Here is a 24620-nt window from a genome sequence, read left to right on the forward strand (position 1 = left end):
TTCTTGATAATGTGGCCCCTTGTTCCTTTCCCACTTTGAAGATCTAGGAAAGCACCCTGTACGGTCCTCCACTTTTCTCCAACTGCTGAGAAAGTTCATTTTGACCAGTCCCTCACCCTAGGCTCCTAATGGCAGGCTTCTAGTCATTAGGTCTCCCTCCATCCAGATCTTTGGCTGAGGTCAGTCTTCTGTGGTTAGTGTGCCCCCTATAAAGTCGGAAGTCTTTTTGCATCTTTGTGTCCCATGTGCAGGCACACATTAGGCAAACCATGTGACACTTTGAGAGCAGTTCTAGTCCTTAGGTGTCAGCAGGAGTCCGTGAATCAATTAGCCATCCTCTTCTTCAAGCAGGTGTCTTTTTTTCTTCCAGATGGGCCTTTTATGTTATGACTACGATTCTTGGGTACAGGATTGCTCTTAGGTGGTGGAAGTTGAAGTGCAAAGTTTATCCAGTGCACTAGCTAGTGAATGAAGAAATGATACCACCCAATGAGTATTTCCTTACAGTTCCCTACCTGTTTTGCAACACTTTATCCTTGTTTATTGTAAATTCACCCAGGAGCCCCTGCTGCAAGAGTCCATAATCGGTATGCCACCAGGTAGGCCTGTCTTCATTTTCTTAGGTAATTCCTAATTAAGGTATTCATGCATGTATGTATAGGGTAATTCTATAGTACAAACACATCCAAAAGGCGGTGGAGTGCTGTACAGGTTTAAAGACATGCATAAAGTCAATGAGTGACAACAGAGGGAGCTAGTATGTGGACTATTAATGCATTGTGATGTAGTGTTCTTTAAAAAGGTGCCTGGGCACATATGTTTTTATTCTAACGGTATTAGGATTATTCAGATGGATATGGGAATGTTGTTCCAGATTCTGTGGGTCTTGTTACTCCTTTTGAATTTCTGAGATTTACCACACTATCACTTACATCATCAAAAGTTGGACCAATGGCCATGTGCAATGGCGATTGGATGTAGAGTATCAGGGCAGGCCCTGCTCCCAACAAGCAGTGAGTGGTCAAACTGTGCATAGTTGGAGTTGGTCACAGGAACTGTCATCTGGTGAAGCCTTACACACAATTGGACCAAGATAGCCAACGCCTCCTGTGCCATATCTGTGTTTATCTCACTGTGTGTTTCTTCCATAATTTTCTTTGTCAGGTACAACTAAGCCATCTGTGACATGAGTGGTGATGTGGTGACCTCAGAATTGCAACACAAAAAAGAAACCCACACACAGTTAAAGTGAAAAAAGGGTTATGAATTACATCCAAAAAACACTCGCAATTGTAAGTTATGGTTAGGACCATAATCCATAGCACACAATAGCTATGCAAACCATAACTTGCATGTCAAATGCAACTCTTGTGACCTCACCCTTGTTGTTTAAATGTTTTTTCTGAGAAAGTGGAATAATGTTACAATTCTTTTTATCTTCAAAATGGTTTCAGTTATTTAAACCAGAGCTCAACCCCTAGTTGCTATGGAACAGAGCAGAAAGGCTTAGCTTAAGGAAATGTGTTAAGTATTTAGTTGTACCAAAACAGTCAAATAGTCAAAAACACAACAAAAGAAAACTCCCATTCCAATGTATCGAAATAAAGAATAATGTAATGACCAGAATAACATTAACAAAACAAAAATCCAATAAGGGGAACACATGTTATATTTTATTTTTTTAATGAAAATAGCACCAAAAAACGTTACCTGCCAACAGCAGTCCTCTGGTTGAGCTTGTTTGGGATCTAGCTGCAGCTTGAGCCCAACTGCGTTGGAGGACAGATCAGACACAGAGAGTAGGTTTGTTCTGGTTGGAAGTTTTACCTTCTGACTAAGGGGCTTATTATAAGTCTGGAGGTCCACGCATCACCAGACTCGTTATGGCATGGTGGTTATTATTGCTCTAGTTGGCCAGGGCGGTCGGGCCACCCTTGTACCCAGCAACTGCCGCTGATACCCCACCAAGCATATTACAAGTTTCCTCATTACCACTCTCTTCATGGCGGCTGGCCTCTTGTGCCTCTGCGCCATGGGAATGCATACATGTATATAACATATGCCACCCTGTGTGCATGCACCCCAGTACCTGTTCGGCATGGACTGCAGCAGTCCATGCTGTGCAGGCACTGACTTTGATGGTCCCATTGTGGTGCCTATTTCATAGGTTCTGTGTTATAAAGGGCTTTGTATGTGTCTGTGTTTATGAGGAGTTTGAATTGGCTGCGCTTGTGGATAGGGAGCCAGCGAAACTTCTTGAGGTGCAGTATATTGTGGGTATGGCTTGGGAGATTGAGAATGAGTCTTGATCATACTCCACTCAGTGGATTTTAACGCTTGACAAAAGTCTCCAAATATATTACAAATGTCAATATGGTGTGTAGGTGTTGTGGGTTTCTGATATCTGGGATAGATAGCTGTGCCTACGGCTGTCTTAATTGCACCCCCCTTTCTCCCCCTTCTCACAGTGGTGTTGCTTCAAGTATATAGAATGGTTTCTGCATTAGAGATGAGCAATTGATCAGTGGCCCACGTAGCTTCCTGTTGAAGTTTGTTTTCGTGTAAGTGTGTGTTAGTGCTGTCACTTACTCTTCTAATTCTCTCTTTCTTGTATGGAGAATTGTTTGTCCGCAGCAAATGAATTTTCTGCTGCCAAAGCGCTGTTTGGTGTTATGATAGTATCTGTTATTTTACTAGTCAGTGTAGTAGACGTCAGAAAATGTATACATGAGCATGTGATGTGTACACAGGAGGCTGGTACAAGTGAGAGCAGGTCTAGCCTTTCAAGTCTTCTCAGAGGCCTCAATCACCTGCAATCCTTCTGCCTCCCACAGGTCCGGTAGTGCTCTGTAGAAGGTTCCCAAGGGAGCCATATTTATGCCTGGTACTAGCTTGTGTTTGTAATAGTTTCTTGGCCCCTCCCTTACCAATAGAGAAAACATTCCCAGTGGTAGTCCTACCACATTTTTAATCTGTCTCTGTGTGGCCTACTGCAGACAATACCACAGTGCCCCTTACTGCCAAAATCCAAGATGGTGAACGTTACCACGACTTGCGCTGTAGGGTGTTGACTTAGGAATAGTTTAATTTACTATTCCAACACCAGTCCCCGTGGATAGTAGGGAAGGTGTTGGAATAGTAAATTAAATATTCCTTGTTCTTGAGCACCCTCCAGCTCAAGTCGTGTTTACGACTTGCGTTGTAAGAGACGCATCATAATGGTAGTCGAATGGCACCTCTCAATGTCCAAGGCCTTTGTCCTGCTATATCAGCAGTTTACAGACTTCATCAAATAGGCTATGCAGCTGCCAGATGACAGTGTGGGCTCTTGAAAATAGGCCTCCATGGGCTTTCGGCAGGAAAAAGCGAACTTTCTAAAAGTACGTTTACAAATATATTTATAATGTTACACAACTGCACACTGAAACCTATACTGACAGGACAATAAAGGATCAGTGGATAGCTCCTTTTCAATAATTACAGTAATATTTGTCAACAGCGAAAGGATTCACTCTCTTGTCAATGTCGAGGCAAAATCAAAATGTTGGAGATTATTATACATTATTTAAAATAACTTTTAAAATACATCCATTGTAATGAACTTATTGGAATTAAAAGTGTCATGTCTGAGCTATGAAGGAGTACAGATCCAAGCAAATAAATACTTATGCAATTCATTTCTCGACTACAGTGTGTTTATCCACCATGATATAAAAAGATGAACCTTTAGTATTTTTCAGCTCTTCAATTAGATAGCGGGCTTCCTCCTGTATCCGCTCTTCAATGCTTCTCTTCCCCATTCCAAAGTTCCGTAGGGTCAATAAAGAAAAACGACGGATCTCCTTCCATCGCGATCCATTGGAAAAGATAGGTCCTAGATGATAAAATAAGAGAGAAATGATTTTATTATCACTATGCCAATATTTCTCTTTCAAGATGGCTCAGACAACTGTATTGAAGGAAGACCTAGGAATGTCTACTAGGTAAAAAGTGTCTGTTAAATCTGTATTAAAGCAAGGCGGATATCTTAGGTGGACAAGCTACAACATAAAGATAATACAAGTTATCGCAATACAAAACATATGATCGGAGAACCAATATCAGTAAATTTCTCCATTATTCACTAATGGAATAAAGATTTCTATGCAAGTGCTCTAAAAAAATTCCTGAGCAACCTATCCAAATTAAACGAGACATAGAGACCCATCTTATTTATTCACATTCCAGTTGCAGGTATGGTGCTGTCCTGCATGACCATAACAAAGAGAGTATACAACTCAGACAAAATTTAGAGTGCAAATCAAGATCCATAACGATTTCTAGAATAGCTTTTGTTCAGGCCTGTTGGGAGGGAAGACTATTCTAAAAAGTATTTGACTGTGCCCAAAAGTATCTCTCTTTCATTTATTTCTTTGTTGATCACATAGCCTCCTTTTCCTATCTAGCTAAATAGGTCCCCCCCAGGTCAATTCTTTCAATCTGTCTTTGCAGCACAGAGGATTCCACCATCATCAGAAACGACACTAAACAAAGAATATTTTGCAAAACATATATTTAAGATATTGAAAACATAGATTCATAAGCAGATAATTTCTGAGCACCTTTGAAGTATAAGAAAGCACTAAGGGCCTCAGGTGGTGATAGGATGACTGTTAGTCAAATTGGGAGGACACCACTAATAGTTCCCAACAGGCCTGTCTGTAATGAGTTTTAGAACATTGGAATGTTGAGCGCTCCGTTGAAAACAATAGAGTGCTCTGGGCTTCTAATGACCAATAGAAGCCCAGAGCTCAAAACATTCCAATGTTGTCTTTCACAGTTGTTGCTATGAACGCTTAATGCTTTTAATACCTACTGTGCTGAAAAATTCTTGACTATCAACTTGGATAAAACAAAAACCCTATGTTTCGGGAAAAAGCTAAGCAGATTTAGCTGGTACATAGGTGACCTTAAATTAGAGACAGTAAATGAGTACTGTTACTTGGGTATTTGGTTCGATAGGACACTAAATTGGAACACCCATTTAGAAACGCAAAAAGCAAAGGCTCTCTCCTCCATTTGCGGACTTAAAAGGTTCAATAGGGAATATGGTGAGATGTCACACCGGCCAATGCTCAGAGCTTTTTAGGCAATGATCCCCCCCCCCAAGTTCTTTATGGCGCAGAGATCCTTTATTTGAGCGGTAAGGGATCCTGGGACGTCATAGAGGGAAATTGCATAAAAAGGCTCCTATCACTTCCTAAATCTGCTATGATTCAAGCCATCAGAACAGAAATAGGCACAAAGTCCTGGGCGATATTAACCCAGATGGCTGTGAACATATTCTGGAAGAGATTAGAAGACCCTGAAACAAAAAAAGTGGCATACTGGTGTCGCAAAGAAATCCAGAAAAGCGAGCTAAAATGGGCGAAGTCCAGTAGGGATAAAGTGAAGGGAATCTGTAACACTCTTGAGCTCGACTGGGACCTGAGCTCATTGCAAATCACTAGTACCAAAGGTGAATTGAAGCAAAGAGGGAAAGAAGTCTCGAAAATGCTTGATAGAGGCTATTTAAGAAAGAAAAAATCAGTGGTACATATGCTAAATGCGTGGTCCCTTGATAATTGGTTCCCCTACCTCGACAGATTACCCAATCGCGGATACAGGCAAGAGATCCTCAGAATTAGAATCGGGATCAACCCATGGTTAATAAGCAGAGACCTGAATGCAAAAATGTTAGATAAGGAAGGTCACTGCAAGTGTTACTTGAGGACAAAGGGAGACCCGCTGCATATCTTGTTAGACTGTTTTACACTCCTAGACCTTAGGAAACTTTTGTTGCGTCCTGTCTTCATAAAATATGATGTAAAAACAAGATCACAGGCAGCCAGTCTCTTAACAGAAATCCCCTACATTGATATCGCAATTGCCCTCGGGAAATTTTTAAAGGTGTCTCTGACTGCACTGAGAGATACAGAATAACATGTAGTACTGTATGAGTTTTTAGCAGTTTGTAATTGTACGGAGTAATAAGAATAGGAATAGGTTTTATTAGACAAATTAAGTTTTAAGATAACTGTAAATGTTACTGATTTTTTGTATTTTTGATAATGGTGTGTACGAACCTCGTATATGGACAAAGTTTTAAAAATAATAAGTCATACTCCATTCTGTGCTATTCTAATTGCATTGTTTAAAGACTACGGTCATAATAAACATATATTTTGACTGACTGACTGACTGTTAGTCAAATTGGGAGGACACCACTAATAGTTCCCAACAGGCCTGTCTGTAATGAGTTTTAGAACATTGGAATGTTGAGCGCTCCGTTGAAAACAATAGAGTGCTCTGGGCTTCTAATGACCAATAGAAGCCCAGAGCTCAAAACATTCCAATGTTGTCCTTCACAGTTGTTGCTATGAACAAAGACCTCATATTTGCTAGAACATTCTGTCCTCTAGAGGTGGAATGTTCTAATAGCCTTTTAGCCCTCTGTAGTTGTGTTACACTGGCATGAAAGTCTGCTACACTGTTAAAGGCCATCACTTAACGCTGGAGCGTGCCTTTAATGACCGGTATACACCAAGGCTAAAATATCTGCATCAGAATGCTGTAGTGTGGTGCTGTATTTCCACTATTGCTTGCATTATTGCAATTCTCAGTCCTCCAGCGAGCTTATTGTGCTCTAATGCTTGCCCGATGATGGACACTACCATGAGTTTAGCTGTGCTAAAATATTGGCAAGTCCATGAGAGTGGCCCAAATCAATTTAAAAGTAAGTCTGAAGGGAAGTTGGTGGTTGTTTTGAGTGATGAACATTCCTATTAGAGCCATTCCACAACACGTTTGATGTTAGAAGGCAGCCTTGACTGCAGATAGGGCAATAAAGAATACAAAGATTTAAACATATTACTGAGCTGTAACAGTTTTTCTGCTACCAGGCTCTGTCCCCAAACTTCCACAGATGGACAACCCCAGTTGCACCCAGCCTTTCACTGCATGCATCACTGTGTATGGACTTAAGCACTGAACATAGGTGCCACCCCGCGCCGTGCACAGGTTCACGCAGATTGGGTTGGCCACAAGGTTTAGACAATGTCAGGTTAGGACTTGTGGCCAACTTCCACTGCACATGAGCAAAGGCTATGAGCTGCTATGTTTGGAAATTATGTACATCATATAAAACAATTCACTGAACATTTTTAAAAAACTTGACGTTCTTTGCTCTGCACAAGACAGGTAGCGCATGACTCTTCCTTTAACAATTTCTGCCCTGATGTTCCCCGATCCTCTGTTTTGAATCTGCTGCTATTCTCTATCTATAACAACTTACCAGCTTCTCTGACCTCTACTTTAAAAATGTCCTGACACTAGGCAGACATTTTCCAGCTCTTTCTTCCCCTCCCCTGTTTTAATCCTTCTTTTATCAACAATTTAATTGAGATGGTTGTCTGCGGTCCAGTACAGGATGCTGTCCCACTCCTTAAAACATCCAAAACTGGAATTGATTTCTTTTTCTCACTACCTCCTCACTCCTGACGCCTTCTTTCACAGTATTCCCTCAGGATTAGTTCTTTATGTCTTCAATGTCTTGATTTCGTAATAGTTTCATTTGTGCACTTTTTTTTACCTACATCTTTTCTACTGCCCTGTTAAAGGGTGTAATAAACCTGTCATCATTGGCACCTGGGAGCCTTGGGATGTTAAAAAATACTTTACTTTCTGGAGGCTGCAGCCTTTGGCAGCAGCCACAGTGACGACGCTATTTGTAATACAGGAACGGCTATGTAAGGCCTGTAATGCTTCTTCCAGTGGTGAACACTCTGCAGCTACTGGAATGCTCGGCAGAGTTATGCCCTGACAGTCTGAAATGGCCTTTACCATGCTGTCTGGACCACGTGGAAATCTGAGAAACTCATAACTTAGCCATGCATGACTTTAAAACACAATTGCCTGAACAATGCATGCCTGAATCACACATTTTGGCAAGCATATATGTGCTGTATATATGTCAATTGTTTTTGTACTGTTTTTAAAAGATTTTAGGCCTACGGTGGCACAGTGGTGGCGCTTCTGCAACCACTGCACCGGTGGTCTGACTGCTGGATTACAACTTGGGTGGTCGGAGCACCCTGGGACCGCAATGGCACAGTGGTCTTGAGCCGTCGATGTGCTTTGTGCTGCCCTTTCATCACCGCCAAGCATATTAAACTTTCCTCATTGCCAGTGGTCTCATGGAGGTTCTTACTCCTTGAAACCGCTGGCGAACTGCTGGTGGCGAGAAAAGTAAATAGACCCAACTGGACCCCGTCTTGGCCCCTTGCACAGGAGTGTATGCAGGCAGTCAGATTTGGAATTATCCGTGCACTGGCGGTTCCACAGCAGTGCAGTTTAAGGCTCACATACGAGCCTTTAAAGTGCACCGAGCAGCGGTACAGTTTAGTTTGACAGTCCTAGAGCGGGCGGTGGTGATTGCGCAATATTACTACTTCAGGATATTTTCCTAAATACCATACTCACCTGGGCCCATAAACTTACACACCTCGAACCGGTAATCTATTTTCTCTTCCTGCCTATCAGTGGTTTTACCTGTTATACATGAACATCATAACTTACCAATTCCTTATCACTTCTACTTACTTTAATCACTTAGGTGATTTGGATAAGGATGTTAGAATAATAGGTAGTATAACAATTCACCTTATAATAAAATAACCACAGACTCGCGAAAAGTTTCAATACTTTCTCTATGCAATATTTTGTGAGTCAGGTACCAGTACAGAGTGATCAAAGACTTTTCAAGTAGGAAAATAATGATCAAAGAATACATCTTTAGAGACTTAGCTAAATAATTGTTAGACATTGGTACCTGGCAAGGGTGAGAAAAAGAAATAGCACACGGACATACCACACAGATTTATATTTACCTAGAATGGTGCGAGGACCAACCTCTGGCCAAGGGTTGGAAAGAAAGGGATCCAGATTAATAAGGAGCCAACAGGCCAGGACAGGTGCAGGACAGGACAGGTAACCTCCGCTAAGTGCAATGCCAGCGTCACACCCCTCTCTGCAGCTACTCTCGTTCCCCTTCTGTAGGACAGAGTCTTCTCATCCAGCAAAACTCCTGATTCTTCTTTCAGGGTGCTTGACCAGCCCTCTGAGGTCTTCGGCATCCACAAACTCCTTCAGCATACGTTGAGTCAGTGACAGGTTTGTGACAAGTCGGACAATCAAACTAACTAAGCCTACCTTAGTTATACTATTTTCCATGGTGTGTACCACCGCCCAATGTTGCATATTTGTGCATTTCCTTCATTTGATTGGTCAGAAATACGGGGAGAGGTTATCACACCATACCAGTATAAAATAATTTTCCTTTATTTTAATTGAGCTAGGTTCCCGCCAATACATTTACTTTCCCATGTCTTTATTCCACCCTGCATTATTTCATTTAAATTCATATACAATGTATAACAAATTATTTTCTTTTTCTTTCTTTCTCTGGGTCATGGGGTGAGGTTCCCAGGCGCATCGCTGGTGAAGTGAGACTCTGCGGGGTTTCAATGTCAGTGATTTTAAGGCTTGCGAAGTTTCACTGCGCATGCACCGCAAATCCAAGAAGGAGAATACAGTTACTCGTGAGGCCCAAATACGAGCTATTAATAAAGTCAAAGAGAGAGACATCAGAATACAAAAATAAATGAATGCACTGTATACCACTTATTTCTACTCGAACCCCATTACTTTACTTTAACTAAAGCATTAATTATTTAGCAGAACACACAAGGTTTAGTTTAAGCAAAAGCATATGCATTAGCATGTGAGGTTTGAAGCGGCCATATTAGGTGCTACTGCGCAGCTGCAAAGAATTTCCACTAAACGCAAGGACATCATACTACGTACATGCAGTAGACGCATGCGCGAAAGAGTTCATGTATTTTCGGAGCCCATTTTAGGGCACTCGGGCATATGAAAGCTTCCTCCTCATTAGAGAAATGTTGTGTGGTGCAATTATTAGTACTTACAAAACGTGTTGGTTAATTTGTAACATGTTATTTCAAGAGGACTGAATCCAAGCAAGTTTATTTACATATGAAACCTTGCTCCATCAGTGGCGGTCCACACCAGGACACCCAAACTTGAAATGAGACCCCTATTGTTTTTTATATAAATATTTATATTTTTAAATATATGATATAGGAGTGATGGGTATAGAAACGTATTTATATTCAGGTATGTATTTTGATACCTGAGTATTATTTTACATGATATATATATATATAGATATATATAAATATTTAAACATAATTAATTGGGAAAAACAGTAACAACCACCTTTAGGGACAAAATGCAAGGGATATAGGGGTTATAGGTGGGGAAGTGTATTAATACTCAGGAATTAATTGTAATACTTGTGTTTTCATTTATAATGGTAGTAATATATTTACATAGAATTTTGCTATTAAAGATAATTAACTAAAACAAATTGAAACAATCACATTTAGGGATGGGATGCAAGGGGTAAAGGGTGTGGAAGTGTATTGATACTCAGGTATTAATTTTAATACCTGGGTTATAATTTATAATAGTAGAAATATATTTACATTTAATATTGATATTAAACATAGCTAATTTAAAAAAATCTCTCACACCTTCCTTTAGGGGCAGGATGCAAGGTTATAGGGGTTATGAGTGGGGAAGTGTATTAATACTCAGGTGTTAATTTTAATCTGAGCTGATGGAGGGAGTTTGGTGCACCATCAACTCACCTTGTACCAAGACATTGGATAGGCACAGCTTATCGAGCCCTGATCGGGATTCTGCTGGATCACAGAGCACGGTCTGAGCACAGCCGCAGCGGAAAACAAGCTGCGGTCTGATCTCAAATATTGACCGCTGAAGCCCCCTCGATAAGTCTATTCCAGGCAGGTCAACAGCTAAGAAAGTGGTGAAGGTAGTGGTAGGCTAGCCACCTGCAAGAAAGGCTGCAATGGGGTGAGAAAGATCCTAGCACTAGAGAATAGCAGCTGTAGTCAGCTGCCACAGAGAACTGAGCCCAGGTCCCTGCAGAAGCAGTCCAGCTAGGTCCGGGTGCAGCTTATAGGGAACCTGGTAAACTACAGCTGTAGTGCCACCTTCCATAAGCTGTGGGTTGTCATTTCTCAAGCTTTGCTTCATGCCCAGTGTCCTTGTGCCCTTGAATACCAGCTTTAATCTGCTCTTTGGCTACAGTTTGGAGTGAGGAACTCAGGGCTGCTAGCAGAGCCAGCAAAACAGGGGAGGAAGCAGAGGCCTCCTCATGGCAATCAGTGTCGGTGTACAATTTGGTATCCTATTACTACATCAAAATCAGTGCTCAGATTGGAGGAACCCCTTAGACAATAGGGAAAGCCTGGTCCTTCATGGAATGCCTGACTGGGAACAGGGATTCCCTCTTTTCACCTGGATGTTGATTTATTAATTGATCCGGTATGACACTACAGGAACAGAGGTCAGTAGTGCACTTGTGCCATCCCGTGTAGAGTGGTTACAAGACATGGGAGAAGGCGGCACCCTGTAATATCAGCTTTTTTACCATCTACAACCATCGGGGAGGAGAAGAATTTACAAGGAAAACCTATTCAGTTAATATATAAACATTAAACTATAGCTGAAACGACAGAAAAGAAAAGGAATTCATAACCCTGCATAAGAGTGAGCCATGAGGTCAGGCCTGGAGAGAGCACCCCCGTATAAGGAAGAAGTAAAAACGTCAAGTGTTGCCTACAGTAAAAAATACAATAGTAAAAACTAGTGGGGATGGTTAACCATTAATGTCACCAGTGTATCGAACGCTCGAAAAAGCAACTACATTTCTGCATAAATTTGACTTTCTGAATGATCCAGTGGGAGCAATATTGTCTAATCAAGAGGACATAGTTTTCCTCCATCACTGATCACACCAATTGCGAAAGTCATAATTACTATAATGGGCCTAACTAATGGCATTATGGACCCGATTTTGACACAACCTAATTAGGAATGAAAAAAAAAATTAAAGATCCTCAATCGGGTACCATTACAGACATGGAGCTACACTCAAGAGTGGCTCATTCTCCACAATCCTCAATTAGTTTTTACTCACCTCAAAAATAAAAAATGACCATAGAGATGTAGAGAAATTAATGGATTCTAGTTGTAAATCAATGCAACTACATCATGCGGAAAACAGTCAAAGTGAGCAGCAGCACTCAATAACCCCTCAAAATATGAGACACATGCTGTTGACTCTTGACATTCAAAACAGTACAAAAAATCTGCAACGTGTTGTGGCAAACCAACCTTTGAAAGGCTTGCATGCTGGAAAACTGAGGAAGAGATAGTGGATCACTGTATTCATAACAGTATTGCTATGACACACATTGGATAGGAGCAAACAAGATTCTGTGTAAATGCCACTGTGACTTTTAACCAAATCAAGAGCCCTCACCTGCACCAATCTCTAATTCCGGAGCCACATGAGACATCTTTTTCAAACCATTGCAGCTCACATTGGACGCTTTGACTTAGCAATAAAATGAGATGGATGTCCACATAGAGCTTCTTCAGTTTCAGGGATCTGTCAGAAGTTGGCTGAACTAAATAATTTGATAACACGAGCACAAACCCATCCAGCTACATTGTACATGGAGGGCACATGTTGCCCAATGTATAATAAACTAGCAACAATACCGGAAGTTTCAACCACATTAATTGAGGATATAAAAATCAATGTGGCTGTTGCTGGCTGTAACAAAATTTCTATTACATCTGTGCAAAAAGTTGTGATAATGGCTTAAAGTGACGATAGTATTAATAAGAACGCAGGCTCAGGATATTACAGTCAAGTGATAAACCTATTAGAGTAGACAGACAAGGCTGGTGTGGGAAAAGCCACCATTCAAATGTACCTATATGTCTATCCCCAACAATTCTCTCAGCCATGCACAATGACAAAAAAACAGAAGAAAAACAGTGCAAATTCAGAAATGAAACAACATCCAGTGCAGTAATTACTCCTAGTGTAGAGAATAATTGGACAACGACTGAGATAATATAGAAAGCAATTTGTGAGGAAAGCCTGAAAACGGGGATGCAAGCAAAACCTAGAAAAGAAGGAATCCTACCCCATAATTGATATAAAAGCCAGGGAAGAGTTCCCAAAACATGCCTACCTTGAAGAGAGTGAACCATTAACACATGCAATAGACACAACGACCCATCCGGGAGGCTTGGTTCACTAAATCAAAATCAAATGGGAAATATTTGGACCCCTGAAATGACGGTGGATAATAAAGCAAAGAGTCTTTCGCCAGACTTGGCTATGGCTTATCTTCCACTGAGGTGTCTTTAAAAAAATCCAGGTCAAATAAATCTAAAGTTAGGTTAAATGAGCAACACAATCCAGTTGAGGAACGAAATAGTCTAAAGCCAACAGACCAACCATCACTCTCGCTCCTGCGGATGAAATTGGTCAAACAGGCCATGTACTAGCATATCATTCTTGGGAAAGCCACAACATTCTTAATTGCTGAAACATTTTAAGACTTTTTATGGCAATTCCATTTCTTGAAAAATTCACCACAGGAGATATTGAATCTATTACATTTCTACCCCAGCCAGGTGGTAATACACAATACCCTACTCTGGTGACCTGGGCTTTGAACCACCTAGCTGCAAAAGTGCCACAAGAAAAGGAGTCCTTCTTAAACTGGAGAATTGAAATAAATAAGCCTCCTTCAATCTCTTACCCAAGTCATTTTGTTCTTGCAAAAGAGTACAGTAGCACTAACAATAACACACAACTATATTCAGTACTAAATAATCCAATCAGCTAGACGTAAATCCCAGCTGTGATTTCACAGTTAGGAACACAGAGCGTAACTCAATTTAATTTAGGTTTGTCAACAATGGTTTTACAGGATGGCTCCTGTCCTTGACAAACAAAATTACGGAATATTCATGAAAAACAAGTAAATTATCTACAGGAAACTATAAAATTGTCTTCATGGAACATTAACGGTATGAAAGACAAAAAACATAACGCAAATATGAATACATTGTTCAGACATTTTCATATTATATTATTACAAGAAACCTGGGTAACTGAGCCATTTGTGATGTACAGCTTCATTGCGTACTTTATTCCTGCTATTAAAATTTATTTATTTATTTATTTATTTATTTTTGAGAATTTTATTGCGCAAACAATTACCCTGAGGTGTCTCGGCGCATGTGTGAGCTAGCAGGACCACAATAGTAGAGTTCACTGATCAAACAGCCATGTCTTTACGAGCCTCCGGAAGCTCATCAGGTTGGGGGCATTTTTGATATTTAGTGGAAGGAGGTTCCAGAGTTTTGGTGCAGCCACTAAAAAGCGACGGTCTCCCCAAGTTGCCGTTCTGGTGCGAGGTACAGGTAGAAGGCAAGTGTTAGCCGATCTCAGCAATCTTTTGGGGGTGTACAGCTGGAGTGCCTCAGTCAGGAATTTGGGTCCTGTGCCATGCACTGCCTTGTAGGCAATGCAGAGGGCCTTGAACTTAATACGGCTATCTACTCTGAGCCAGTGAAGCTGGCGGATGGCAAGGGTAGTAGGCTGGCGGCGAGGGATGTTTAAAAGAATTCTGGCAGCCGCGTTCTGTACAGACTGTAACTTTGACAGCACAGATTTCTGGGTGTTGAGGAAGAGGGCAGTTCCATAATCCATTTTGGAGAATACCAGAGTGGTAACTAAAGTAAGGAGATAAGGTCATCTAAGGGGGGGGGGGTGGCAGCATTTCTAGCCATTGGATTAAATATTAAAGGTGAACAGGTGACAACGGATGACAGGCAAGGAAGTCGATGCCCCTTAAACTCACAAGTATTTTATCAGAACTAGTTCGAGAGGGATTTTCTTGGTAAATTATGATTTACGGGGACTTTATTGTGAATTTGCAGTGGCCATTATGCAAGAGGATAAAATAATACAACAAGAATATATATGGTCAATCCCTAATCAATACAGTGTCCTTGACTGCAGTAGGTCAAGAGGTTTGGATTTAGTAAAAGATCTTGAATCCCTCGGTCTAAGAGTAATGAATGGAAGGAACCAAAACGACACTCCACCTGCAAGGACTTATCAGGCTGCAGGTTTGCAATCAATAATTGACTTTACGGCAGCAACTCTAGCTTCTTTACAATTAATAACCTCATTTCCGTGTTCATACAAGAGGCGAAAGCAACCCAAGTCAACAATTCATTGAGATTCAAGCCAAACAATAGTATCATGAAAAAGTAGAATCGTTCTTGGTAAAGAGAGAAACAGCAAATTGTAGGAGATTATGCTGATCGGGAGGATCACTCGATGGCATTAGTCTGATGGCTTCACTCCTGGTTAAAACTGTTTCTCTGTTGAGGCAGGGCCTCCAGTGGAGCAGTGGACAGAATGTACAGAACGATTATTAGGTGTCTACTCCTCAAAAACTAAATTGACTAACCAGCAATTTAAAACTCAGTTACAGAATATAAAACCGGATAAAAACATCTGCATCATGTCGTGAATTTTGCGCCAAGCAGGGTAGCATCCACCGAATCAGGAACTTCAAAACAAACTCAAGATGATAAATAAAGATTAACGGGGGGGGATCTGGGAAGAGAAGTTAAAAACAAAGCCAACCCACTGGGCTAAGGTTCTGTTCCTCTGTAAAGGAAAAAATTCAAGGGATTTTTGGAGAATGATTAATTGTTTGAACAGGGCCCCAGTGAAGAAGATCACAATTTCAAATATAACAGAATCAGCCTAGGTAGGTTTCTTAATAAAGCATTTTAATCAATCAGAAGAAATTAAACCCCTACCTGATCTGTGTAATGGAAAGTAATACAGTGATGGAACAGATAGACCCAGACACAATAACATTTTCAGAAGTGCAAGTTTGTAATCTAATTAAAAGGAGTAGACAAGATGGGGCACCTAGCCCAAATGGTAACAATGTTCCCCAATCAGAAACAATCCATGAGTCATGGAAAGGCCCTAAAATAGCACCTAAATTTAAAAGGAGGAGAGTGACCACAACAAGAAAATTATCGCATTATCGCGCTCCAAAACAGAGAGGCAAAACATTTTGCATGGATACTTCTGAAATATTTATTATAATGGGCAGAGGAAAAGCAGATTGTTCCTTCATACCAATTCAGGTTTGTTCAAGGATCAGGCCCTTCGATCAACATCCTAGCGCTTACAAACTAAGCAAGCAAACAATCTACCTTTGTTTTGTAGATTTTAAATCAGCGTTCAGCACCATCCTCTTTGGCAAAAACTGGCTAAACCAAACATCCTTCCTTGTCTCTTAAAAGCAATTCAAATGGTGTACTCTGATACATGGATAAGGGTCAAAATAGGTGATGGTTCCTTACTGCCCAAAAAATTTAAAACTCTCAGGGACTGAAGTTCAGTTGTGTTCTTGTGCGATATTTATTAAATCTGTTTTTGGCTGATTTAACTCACGCGCTGGATGAAGTAAATGCGCATCCTCCAAAGTTAGAAGACAAGTATATATAAGGCAGTCAACATATTCGTGATATCTCCATGTGATTGGTCAGACTACTATTCTATTACCTTCCAAATTCCAGGAGTTATAAAGGAAAGATCTACACAATTTGTCAGACCAAAGAGATGGATTAGAGATAAAAAAGACCTGGACTTTGAGAAACTGGCTGAGCGCTGTGAGAAGGATCTTCCCCCGCCCTCCAGCAAAACAAACATCAGCAAACTCACAGATCATTACAATGCTATTATATCAGAAATAATTGATTCAGCGGCTTCTCTAAAATGGGGAAGAATCACAGATAGAGATAAAAAAACCTTCATTTATTAGTGTCATGAACGAGGAAAGGAAAAACCTGAGACTAAGCATCCATCATCCCTTCAACTAAAACTTCTAAGAAAGACTAGCAATGCATACAGCAACAGCATTCTCAAATAAAAAAAATAATTCTTTAGATTGGAACTTTGGAACGCTCAAAATAGACGACGAAACCTCTTTCAAATGGTAAAACTACAGACAAATAAATTGGGCAAATCCTCTAAAGAAGCGACAAAACCCCTAATAAATTGTGAGTAATTCTTGTCTTTCTTCACAGACAAAGTTAACTCCCTGAGAAGTGAGCGTAATGCAGCTGCTACCAACCTACCTTCCCTATCGGCTTCGCAAATCGGTGAACCTGCACACCCTTCTCAAGCAGTGCCAAAAAATGAAGCGCAATGTTCCTCTTTCAAGTTATATGATGACATCAACACCTCTAAAATCCTCTCATCTACAAAGCCCAATAACCACTGCAATGACCCCCTCCCGTCCAAACTCTCGACTACAACACCCAATCTGTCGTACTCATCTGGAGAGCAATATTCAATGCATTACTGTCGCAAGGCTCAGTTTCCAGGCTGTCTAAAAATTTGGCAAGTCACATCCATCTTAAAAAACTCAATCAATCAATAAATCACTTGTCACAAGGGTACATCCCCGAATTGAAAGATGCAAAGGGGAGGGGGGAGTTGGCCGCATGTCACATGGGGGCCCATCTGCTGATTGATTATTGATTTTGAATCATTTTTAGTTGGTCGGGTTCTGTGCTGCGGCGACCTGAAGCTTAAACTAAAGCTGGCTTAATTCCTTTTCTTTTCTAATATTCTTAGGTTTAGATAGTAACTGGGGGTGGGTTTATATGGTGTTTTGGGGCTTTGGGGGGAGGGGGACTGCGGCGACTTGAGATGTGAGATCGGCTATCATACATAGGTCATGCTTGACATATCTGCCTGTAAGACTTGTTAGGGGGGTGAGGGGCTGTTTTCCGGTAGGAGGGCTGGGAAGGGTGGGGTGGATAAGGACACAGCACAATATTGCACAGTACAGCATGTGAGGGAAATTTTGGTAAACAGCTATGGAAATGGAAAGAAAATGATCATTGATAGACCACTCTTGGTTGAATTAAAGAGGCAATCATGTTTGTCTTTAGAAAGAAATGATCTTAATATGTTATAATGAGTCTTCGACTTGCTTCAATTAATGTCTGAGGGGTAAATGACTAAGGTGCAAGGAAAAAGGCTGCAATTTTATTTAAAACATTGCGAATTGATATACTATGTATTCCAGATACCCACATAGAGGGCACCAGAGGTAACATCCTGGATCAACTTGGATATAAGCTTATGGTTAATACTAAGCAAGGTACCCGAACAAGAGGGGTTGCTATCCTCACTCGGAGGAGGGATATAATGGTTAAAAGAAAATTATCTGGTGGGGCTGCTGGGCTGTGGTCGAATGCTCATGGGGAGGTGAAATGTTTACAATTTGTTCAGTCTAGGGATCGAGCGGTGATGACCCTGGGGCCCTTGAATTTTTGGATACTGAGCTTGCAACATGACCCACACCTGTAATAATGTTATGGGATTTTAATATTAATGGGCTGGGTGTGCTTTGGCGCAATGTGGGATGTGGATATTCCGGTCAAAAAGGAGGGTTTTAAAGTTCTGACAAATTTAGTAAGGAATAATATACTTACTAATGCGTGGGCTTATTTAAAGCCCGATGACCCTGGTACTAAATTTTTTTTGTTTGCTCCACATACGGCTGCTTTTTTAACTTGATTATTTCTTTGTGTCACACTTTTTTATCTCAAGGTTTAGGATAGATAAATATCCCCGGATACTTTCAGACCATAACCCCTTAGTTCTCACAATTGCCTTTCACTGGGGGAATAAGGCCCGAGCGGGTCTGGACTTTTGAAAGGGGGCTTCCAAAAGATCCAGAATATGTACTCCACATGAAAGGTTGGATTAAGGAATTCTGGGATATCAACAGGGAGAGCGCTTACACAGGGATAGTCTGGGATGTGTTTAGACGGGTGTTAGAGGTGAGGCATTTAGTTACAGTTTGCACCGGCAGAAAAAGGTGGCACATCGAGAGGAAGTACTTAGTTACACTCTGACTGGGATAGAGGAGGAGCTTGCCAAGCTATTAATATGGGTAAATCAATTGAGGATATATTGCCCCGGTTGGCCCTAGCCAAGGCCAAAGTCGGAGATCAGATAGCTGTTAAGGCTGCGGAAAGCTTCCTGGCAAAAAGATTGCTATGAGTTGAGTGAGCGGGTGGGGCATACTCTTGCAGTTAGATTTAGACAAAAGAGCATGGTAGGGGAGATACTTGAAATTTTGAATGATAGTGGGAACATAACGGCGACTCATCCGGGATCCGGGAAGTGTTCCGACAATTCTATCAACGCCTATATAGTGAGGAATCTCCGATGGAGCAGAGCTCAATCCAGGAGTATTTAAGTAAAATCCTCTTCCAGAGCATTGACCCTGAAGATAATGAGGTTCTTGAGGCCACGCTGACCCAAGATGAGATCTTTGGTGCATTGTGCAGTCTACCCTCTGGCAAGGCTGCTGGTCCGGATCAGATCCCACTAGAGTTTTATAAAACCTTTGTAGATATATTCAGACCTGATCTGGTTGATATTATTTGCCAAGTTCAAAAGGGTGGTTTTGCTCCAGAGTCATGGGCAGGAGTAGATATTATAACTGTTTTGAAAAAGGGTAAGGCACCCAGAGAACCTGGGTCATATAGGTCAATAACACTTATGAATGGTGACGTTAAAATCTTTTCCAAAGCTATGGTGACAAGTTTGAAATATATTATTGGGAAAACAATTCATCCTTGCCAGCACGGGTTTATACCTTGGAGGGGAACAACGCAGCATATTTGTTGGGTAATCATTCTTTTTGATGCAATTGAGGTCTCAGGGGACCCTATGGCTGTTATGCTTTTGGATGCTGAAAAAGCATTTGAAAGGGTCTCCTGGGACTACCTTTGGGAGGCTCTGAGATGGTTTGGCATCAGGAGAGGACTTATCAAAGCTTTTCAGCCTCTGTATAGAGCACCTACAGCTCGGTTAAGATTGAATGGGGGCTATACTGCACCCTTTTTTATTAAGCGCAGAACAAGGCAGGCTGCCCGTGCTCCCCTATCCTTTTTGCCATCTATATTGATCCTCTAATACAGCTGCTGGAGGCTAATAATGGAATAATGGAATCAAGCCTATTGTTTGTCAGACATTGGAAACAAAAGTATTGGCTAACGCGGACAATATCACCATCATTACAGTGAATCCTTCAACTGCACTAGCTGCAGTTGAGCTGGTAGCATATGACTTTGGCAGATTCTCTGGGGATGCCTTAAATAAGCAAAAACCCCAGATAATCAAAAACGGGAATGTGGATTTTGACGATCCGCTAGTGACCGAATCAGCTGTCTATTTGGGCACTGATATTACGCCGGAACTGGGTAAGTTACATATGTCATTAGTGGACTGCTGTAATGTGGTAAATATGGTGTTTTACCTAAAATACTTTACCTGTTCAGCGCAATTCCCTTAGAATTTGAAAAACTGGTTTGCGGCCCTGGAGAACATAGTAAACCGGTTTATCTGGGTGCATCGAAAACCAGGAGGGCAAATAGGTATATGTCTTTGCCTAGGGAAAGAGGTTGGTTTTGTGGTCCCTGATTTTAAAACCTTTTATTGGGTGGTGGCCTTCCAATATATGAGTAGTTTGTTTGGTGGGTGCCCTATGGATCCATAGGCCGAGTCAGGGCTCCCAGAGGTATACAAGTTATTGCAGGGCGAACAAGCAGTCAACTGCTTTATGAAATTCTGCGAGCCTGGGTACTATAAGAAAACAAAATTCAAGACCTTGCTGGCAGCTTTTACAATTTGGGCTGCACTTTAAAAGAAGACGGGGCTCGGGAGGATCAATTACTATACTCAGATGTACGAAAACCCTATGCTTCCTGGAATTTTCCCTGATTTAACTATGGCAGAGTGGGCGCGACGAGGGGATTGGAATGCTGGGGATTTATTACGGACGGATGGAAGCCGGAAATTTTGCTACATTCAGACTGAGTTTGGCCTTGAAAGGAGTCATTTTTTAAAATATTTGCAGTTACGAAGCTTTTTTTACCAGGAAGGGGGGAGGGCTCAATGGTTTCGGCAAAGTCAGAGTCATTGATGTGATCTGAGATGGTAGGAACTGCACTATAAAGATAATGTATGCTGAATTAGTAGCCCTCAAGCAGGATGATCTGGAAAAACATGGGGAAAAGTGAGCAGAACGGCTGGGTGTAGAATCTGAGAAGTTTCTTGATTCCTTAGAACTGGGTCAGAAGGTTGTGTTTATTACACCCCAGCGAGGATTGTACAATGGGGGAGGCAGGTAGGAGTTAGATACCCTCGGTGTGACTCGCTGGATGCTGATTTAGCTCATAAGTTTGCATACTGTCCACATCTTGAAACCTTAATGAACTTCATTGAGAAATCTCTTGATCTGACATTTGGTGTGAAAGTTAAGCTAAACCCGGCTTTGATACTTCTTGGGGCTAGTAGCAATGGAGCGCAAGACCATCTTATCGCTTCCTCTTCCTGGCTATGGCTGTAGTACGGACATGCATTGCTTCTGCCTGGTTAGACCCAGCAGCCCCAACATTCCAGCATGGGCTTGTGTGGTTGCTGTCCATGTTTAATTTGGAAAGAGTCATTTCTGAGAGAAATGGCAAAAGAGGGAAACTACTGGGTAGGAGCATTTGGGCTCCTATTTTGAGCTGGAAGGAGTCTCAGGGTTTCAATGGCCCCTGAACTATTAGAATGTGTGGACTGTGGAATTTATTGTTATTATAGATATATCTAATTTTGCAATTTGAACATTTTGTTGCATAATTTAGATTATTATTTGTCTCTCTTGATTGTCTAGCGAAACAGGATGAAATCCTTTTTTTTTTTACTGTTAAGAAGATCTCATTAACCCTCATGGTTAATTTGTCATCAATCTGCAACCGCTGCCTACTTCCACCTTCTCCAGTCCTAGGGCACCGCTGTATCAGCTCCTTAACTGCTTAACTGCTGCACCCACCTACTGTGCCCACCGGTGCCCACTCACCCTCTCGCACACTGCCTAGGGGCAGACACCTGTTCATGGGGGGACTACAGTGCAGAGCAATAGATACGACAAGACTTTAAGATTCTTCAACCATCTCAGCCCTCTACCGCGGCACAGATAAAAAGAGTACTCGCTCCTCACTGCCATCAGGGGCGCTGCCCGGCAAGATCTGCTGGGGAATTACTTGGAGCAAACCTCAGGAGGAGCCCCCTCAGTGCTTCAACCAGCAATGGGCCCCAAACGAAAAGGGTAAGAGCACACAACCCCAGAGGAACTCTTCAAAGCCCACTCCTCAAAAAAGGGGACCACAAGGGTCACAAGGAGTAAATCTCTTGCAGATTACAGAAAGGAAATACTGCAAGACGCAGCCCAAAAGGGCTCAATATTGCAATTCCTTAGGAAAAAGGACACTCTGAACCCTGACTATGATACAACTCATAAGACACCCCTTGGCCATCCACCTCATGGCTTGAGAGTGCCCCAAGTCAGCAGTCCCAAGGGGCCAGGCAGAGCAACTCCGGAGCACACCTGAAAATGCAGGGAGGGTCAACTCCCGAGTAAGGATTCCAAGGGACAGGAGGGAAAGGAGGGCGCAGCCTGCATCCAACCAGACTCAACACAGTCTAAAGGCACAATTATAATTCCAACTCCCCACCAAAGCTCTGTCATAGGGCAAGATGCCACACCCACCAAGCTAAATAAACCAGCTTTAACCAAGGAAGCACCAACGTTTGTGAAAAAGCACAAATTCATCAAGTAAGTGACCACGGCCTCGATTCCCAGAGCACAGACTCTGAAGAAAATTGCACAACCACGTGGTCACACTCAGTTACCGAGGAGATAATTTCCTCAGTGGAAAGAGACCTAACAGCCTAATTCCTCCACAATCTGGGTCAGAAGATGAAAAGAACCCTTGAATTAACCCCTAATCTGTTGTTGACGCCAACATCCTCATGGGGCACTAATCCAAAAGCCGACCACAATCTTAGAAACGTCAGCACAGATGCGGATTTGGAGAAATCTCCCCTGACCGAGAAAAAGTCTTCCTCCAACAAAGCCCTTCTCTGGCAGTCATCCAAAATGGAAGTCCAAAGAGACCTCCAACAAGCCGTCACAGCCCGTTTAGTCAATATTAGCACCAGGTTGGACAAATTGAACAACAGGGTTTATCAGCACTCAACCGCCAATCCAGGGGACTGTACCTGCTGCTTCTCAACCCTTATGGAGAAATGGGCCTCCCTCCCTGAGATCCTAACGGACATAGTTGAAATAGCCAAAGGAAGCTGGGAGACATCATTAATATCCATCACTGAGGACTCAGAGTTGATAAACCGCAAACACCTTCAGGCACAAAAGCTAGCAGGATCCCAAGTGAGCCCAGATTCAGAATCTCAAGACAAAAAGCGCAGCCCCCTCAATGCCAAAGGGATATCAAGCACAATCCAGGGGCAGTGTGGCTGTTGACTTGCTGGAACACACCATCAGTACAACTAACGCACAAGACTCAACTCTATCAAGGCGAGCAAAAAAGAAGTTAAGGAAACTACGGAAAAAAACAAATACAAGAGGGAGGCAAATGGAAAGGGGCGACCACTCGGTCCCCCCGAACGTATGGCAGAGTGCCTCGATCCCCCCGGGAAGCCATTTTGGGCGGGAGGCGCGTCTCGGCTGGTATGCCCGAAGCGGCGTAGCCGGGGCGCGCTTTTTCCCGCCCTAGAGTAGGCTGGCCTAGACACTGACGCGGCCGGCCACGCCCTCGGGGCAGGCAGGGGCGGGTTTACGCCCGCCCTGAAGATGGATAAAAAGGGACGCAAGACCAGAAGACATCCTCTTGTTCCTGTGCTCTGAAGCAGCACCTCCTCGCTGCACGTGAGCTCGAGACGGAACGAAGAGCCAATTTTGACCCACCCACCAGCCCCTGAGGACAGCCAGTTGTTTTAATAAATTTGATCAATTATTCTATTTCATTTACAGGTTATTGTAGTGTTGTGTTGATGTTGAATGTGTAATAAAGATTGGTCTAATTTTACAAGTTTGTGATTAAAGAACTTCGGAGGTAAGGTCCGTTTATAAACAGGCTTTTTCGGTCATAGTGGCCAATGTAGTTTCGTTTAGTTAGCATTTGTCGTATTTATTTTGGTCGGGCGGTAAGGTCATGATCGGTGAGCACTAATTGGAAGATCCCTATGAGTGGGCGTCACCCAACACGGATGGGAGCGCTCGGGGGAGGTGGCCTTTGGCCCCTCAACGGGGAGGCGGTCCCTTCTAAGGATGGGTCGCCGAAAGAAGAGGAAAGGCGGTCAAGGCCCCTTCCTGTGTAGGAGGGGTTACAGCCCCCTCCTGGGGAATTTCCCGGGGCCAGTGACATCTGCGACGGCAGATGCGGTAAGTTGTGTGGGGTTGGGGGGAGGTCTACGATACCTTCTAGATACCTCACACGAGTCTTCGAACGACCTTTAACTGGCGTCGAGTTGATAAGTGCCCCCGTCAAGTCAAGGGAAATTGGTAGTAGTTGCACTTGAGTACGCCTCAGTGCTGTCGCCCCTCCAAGTGGGGGGGGTATGTCTGGTTAGGGATCTTGACACCGGTTACGACCTTGCCGTTGGCCCTTAAACGTTAGGATGTACAATTTCAATATTTTAAGTAAATGTTTTGTAG

General features: G+C 42.3%; 1 protein-coding gene across 1 annotated transcript in view; it reads right to left on the reverse strand.

Annotated features, from left to right (window-relative positions):
• Positions 1-24620, reverse strand: part of LOC147712642 (cytochrome P450 2G1-like) — a 227150-nt gene that overhangs the window by 138054 nt on the left and 64476 nt on the right. Inside the window, exon 3 of the mRNA XM_086923337.1 lies at positions 3725-3874. Within this exon, the coding sequence (XP_086779463.1) occupies positions 3725-3874 (150 nt within the window). The remainder of the gene's footprint in view (positions 1-3724; positions 3875-24620) is intronic.

This window comes from Lissotriton vulgaris, chromosome 5 (genome assembly GCF_964263255.1).
Source record: "Lissotriton vulgaris chromosome 5, aLisVul1.2, whole genome shotgun sequence".
In the NCBI taxonomy this organism is placed as follows: Eukaryota; Metazoa; Chordata; class Amphibia; order Caudata; family Salamandridae; genus Lissotriton; species Lissotriton vulgaris.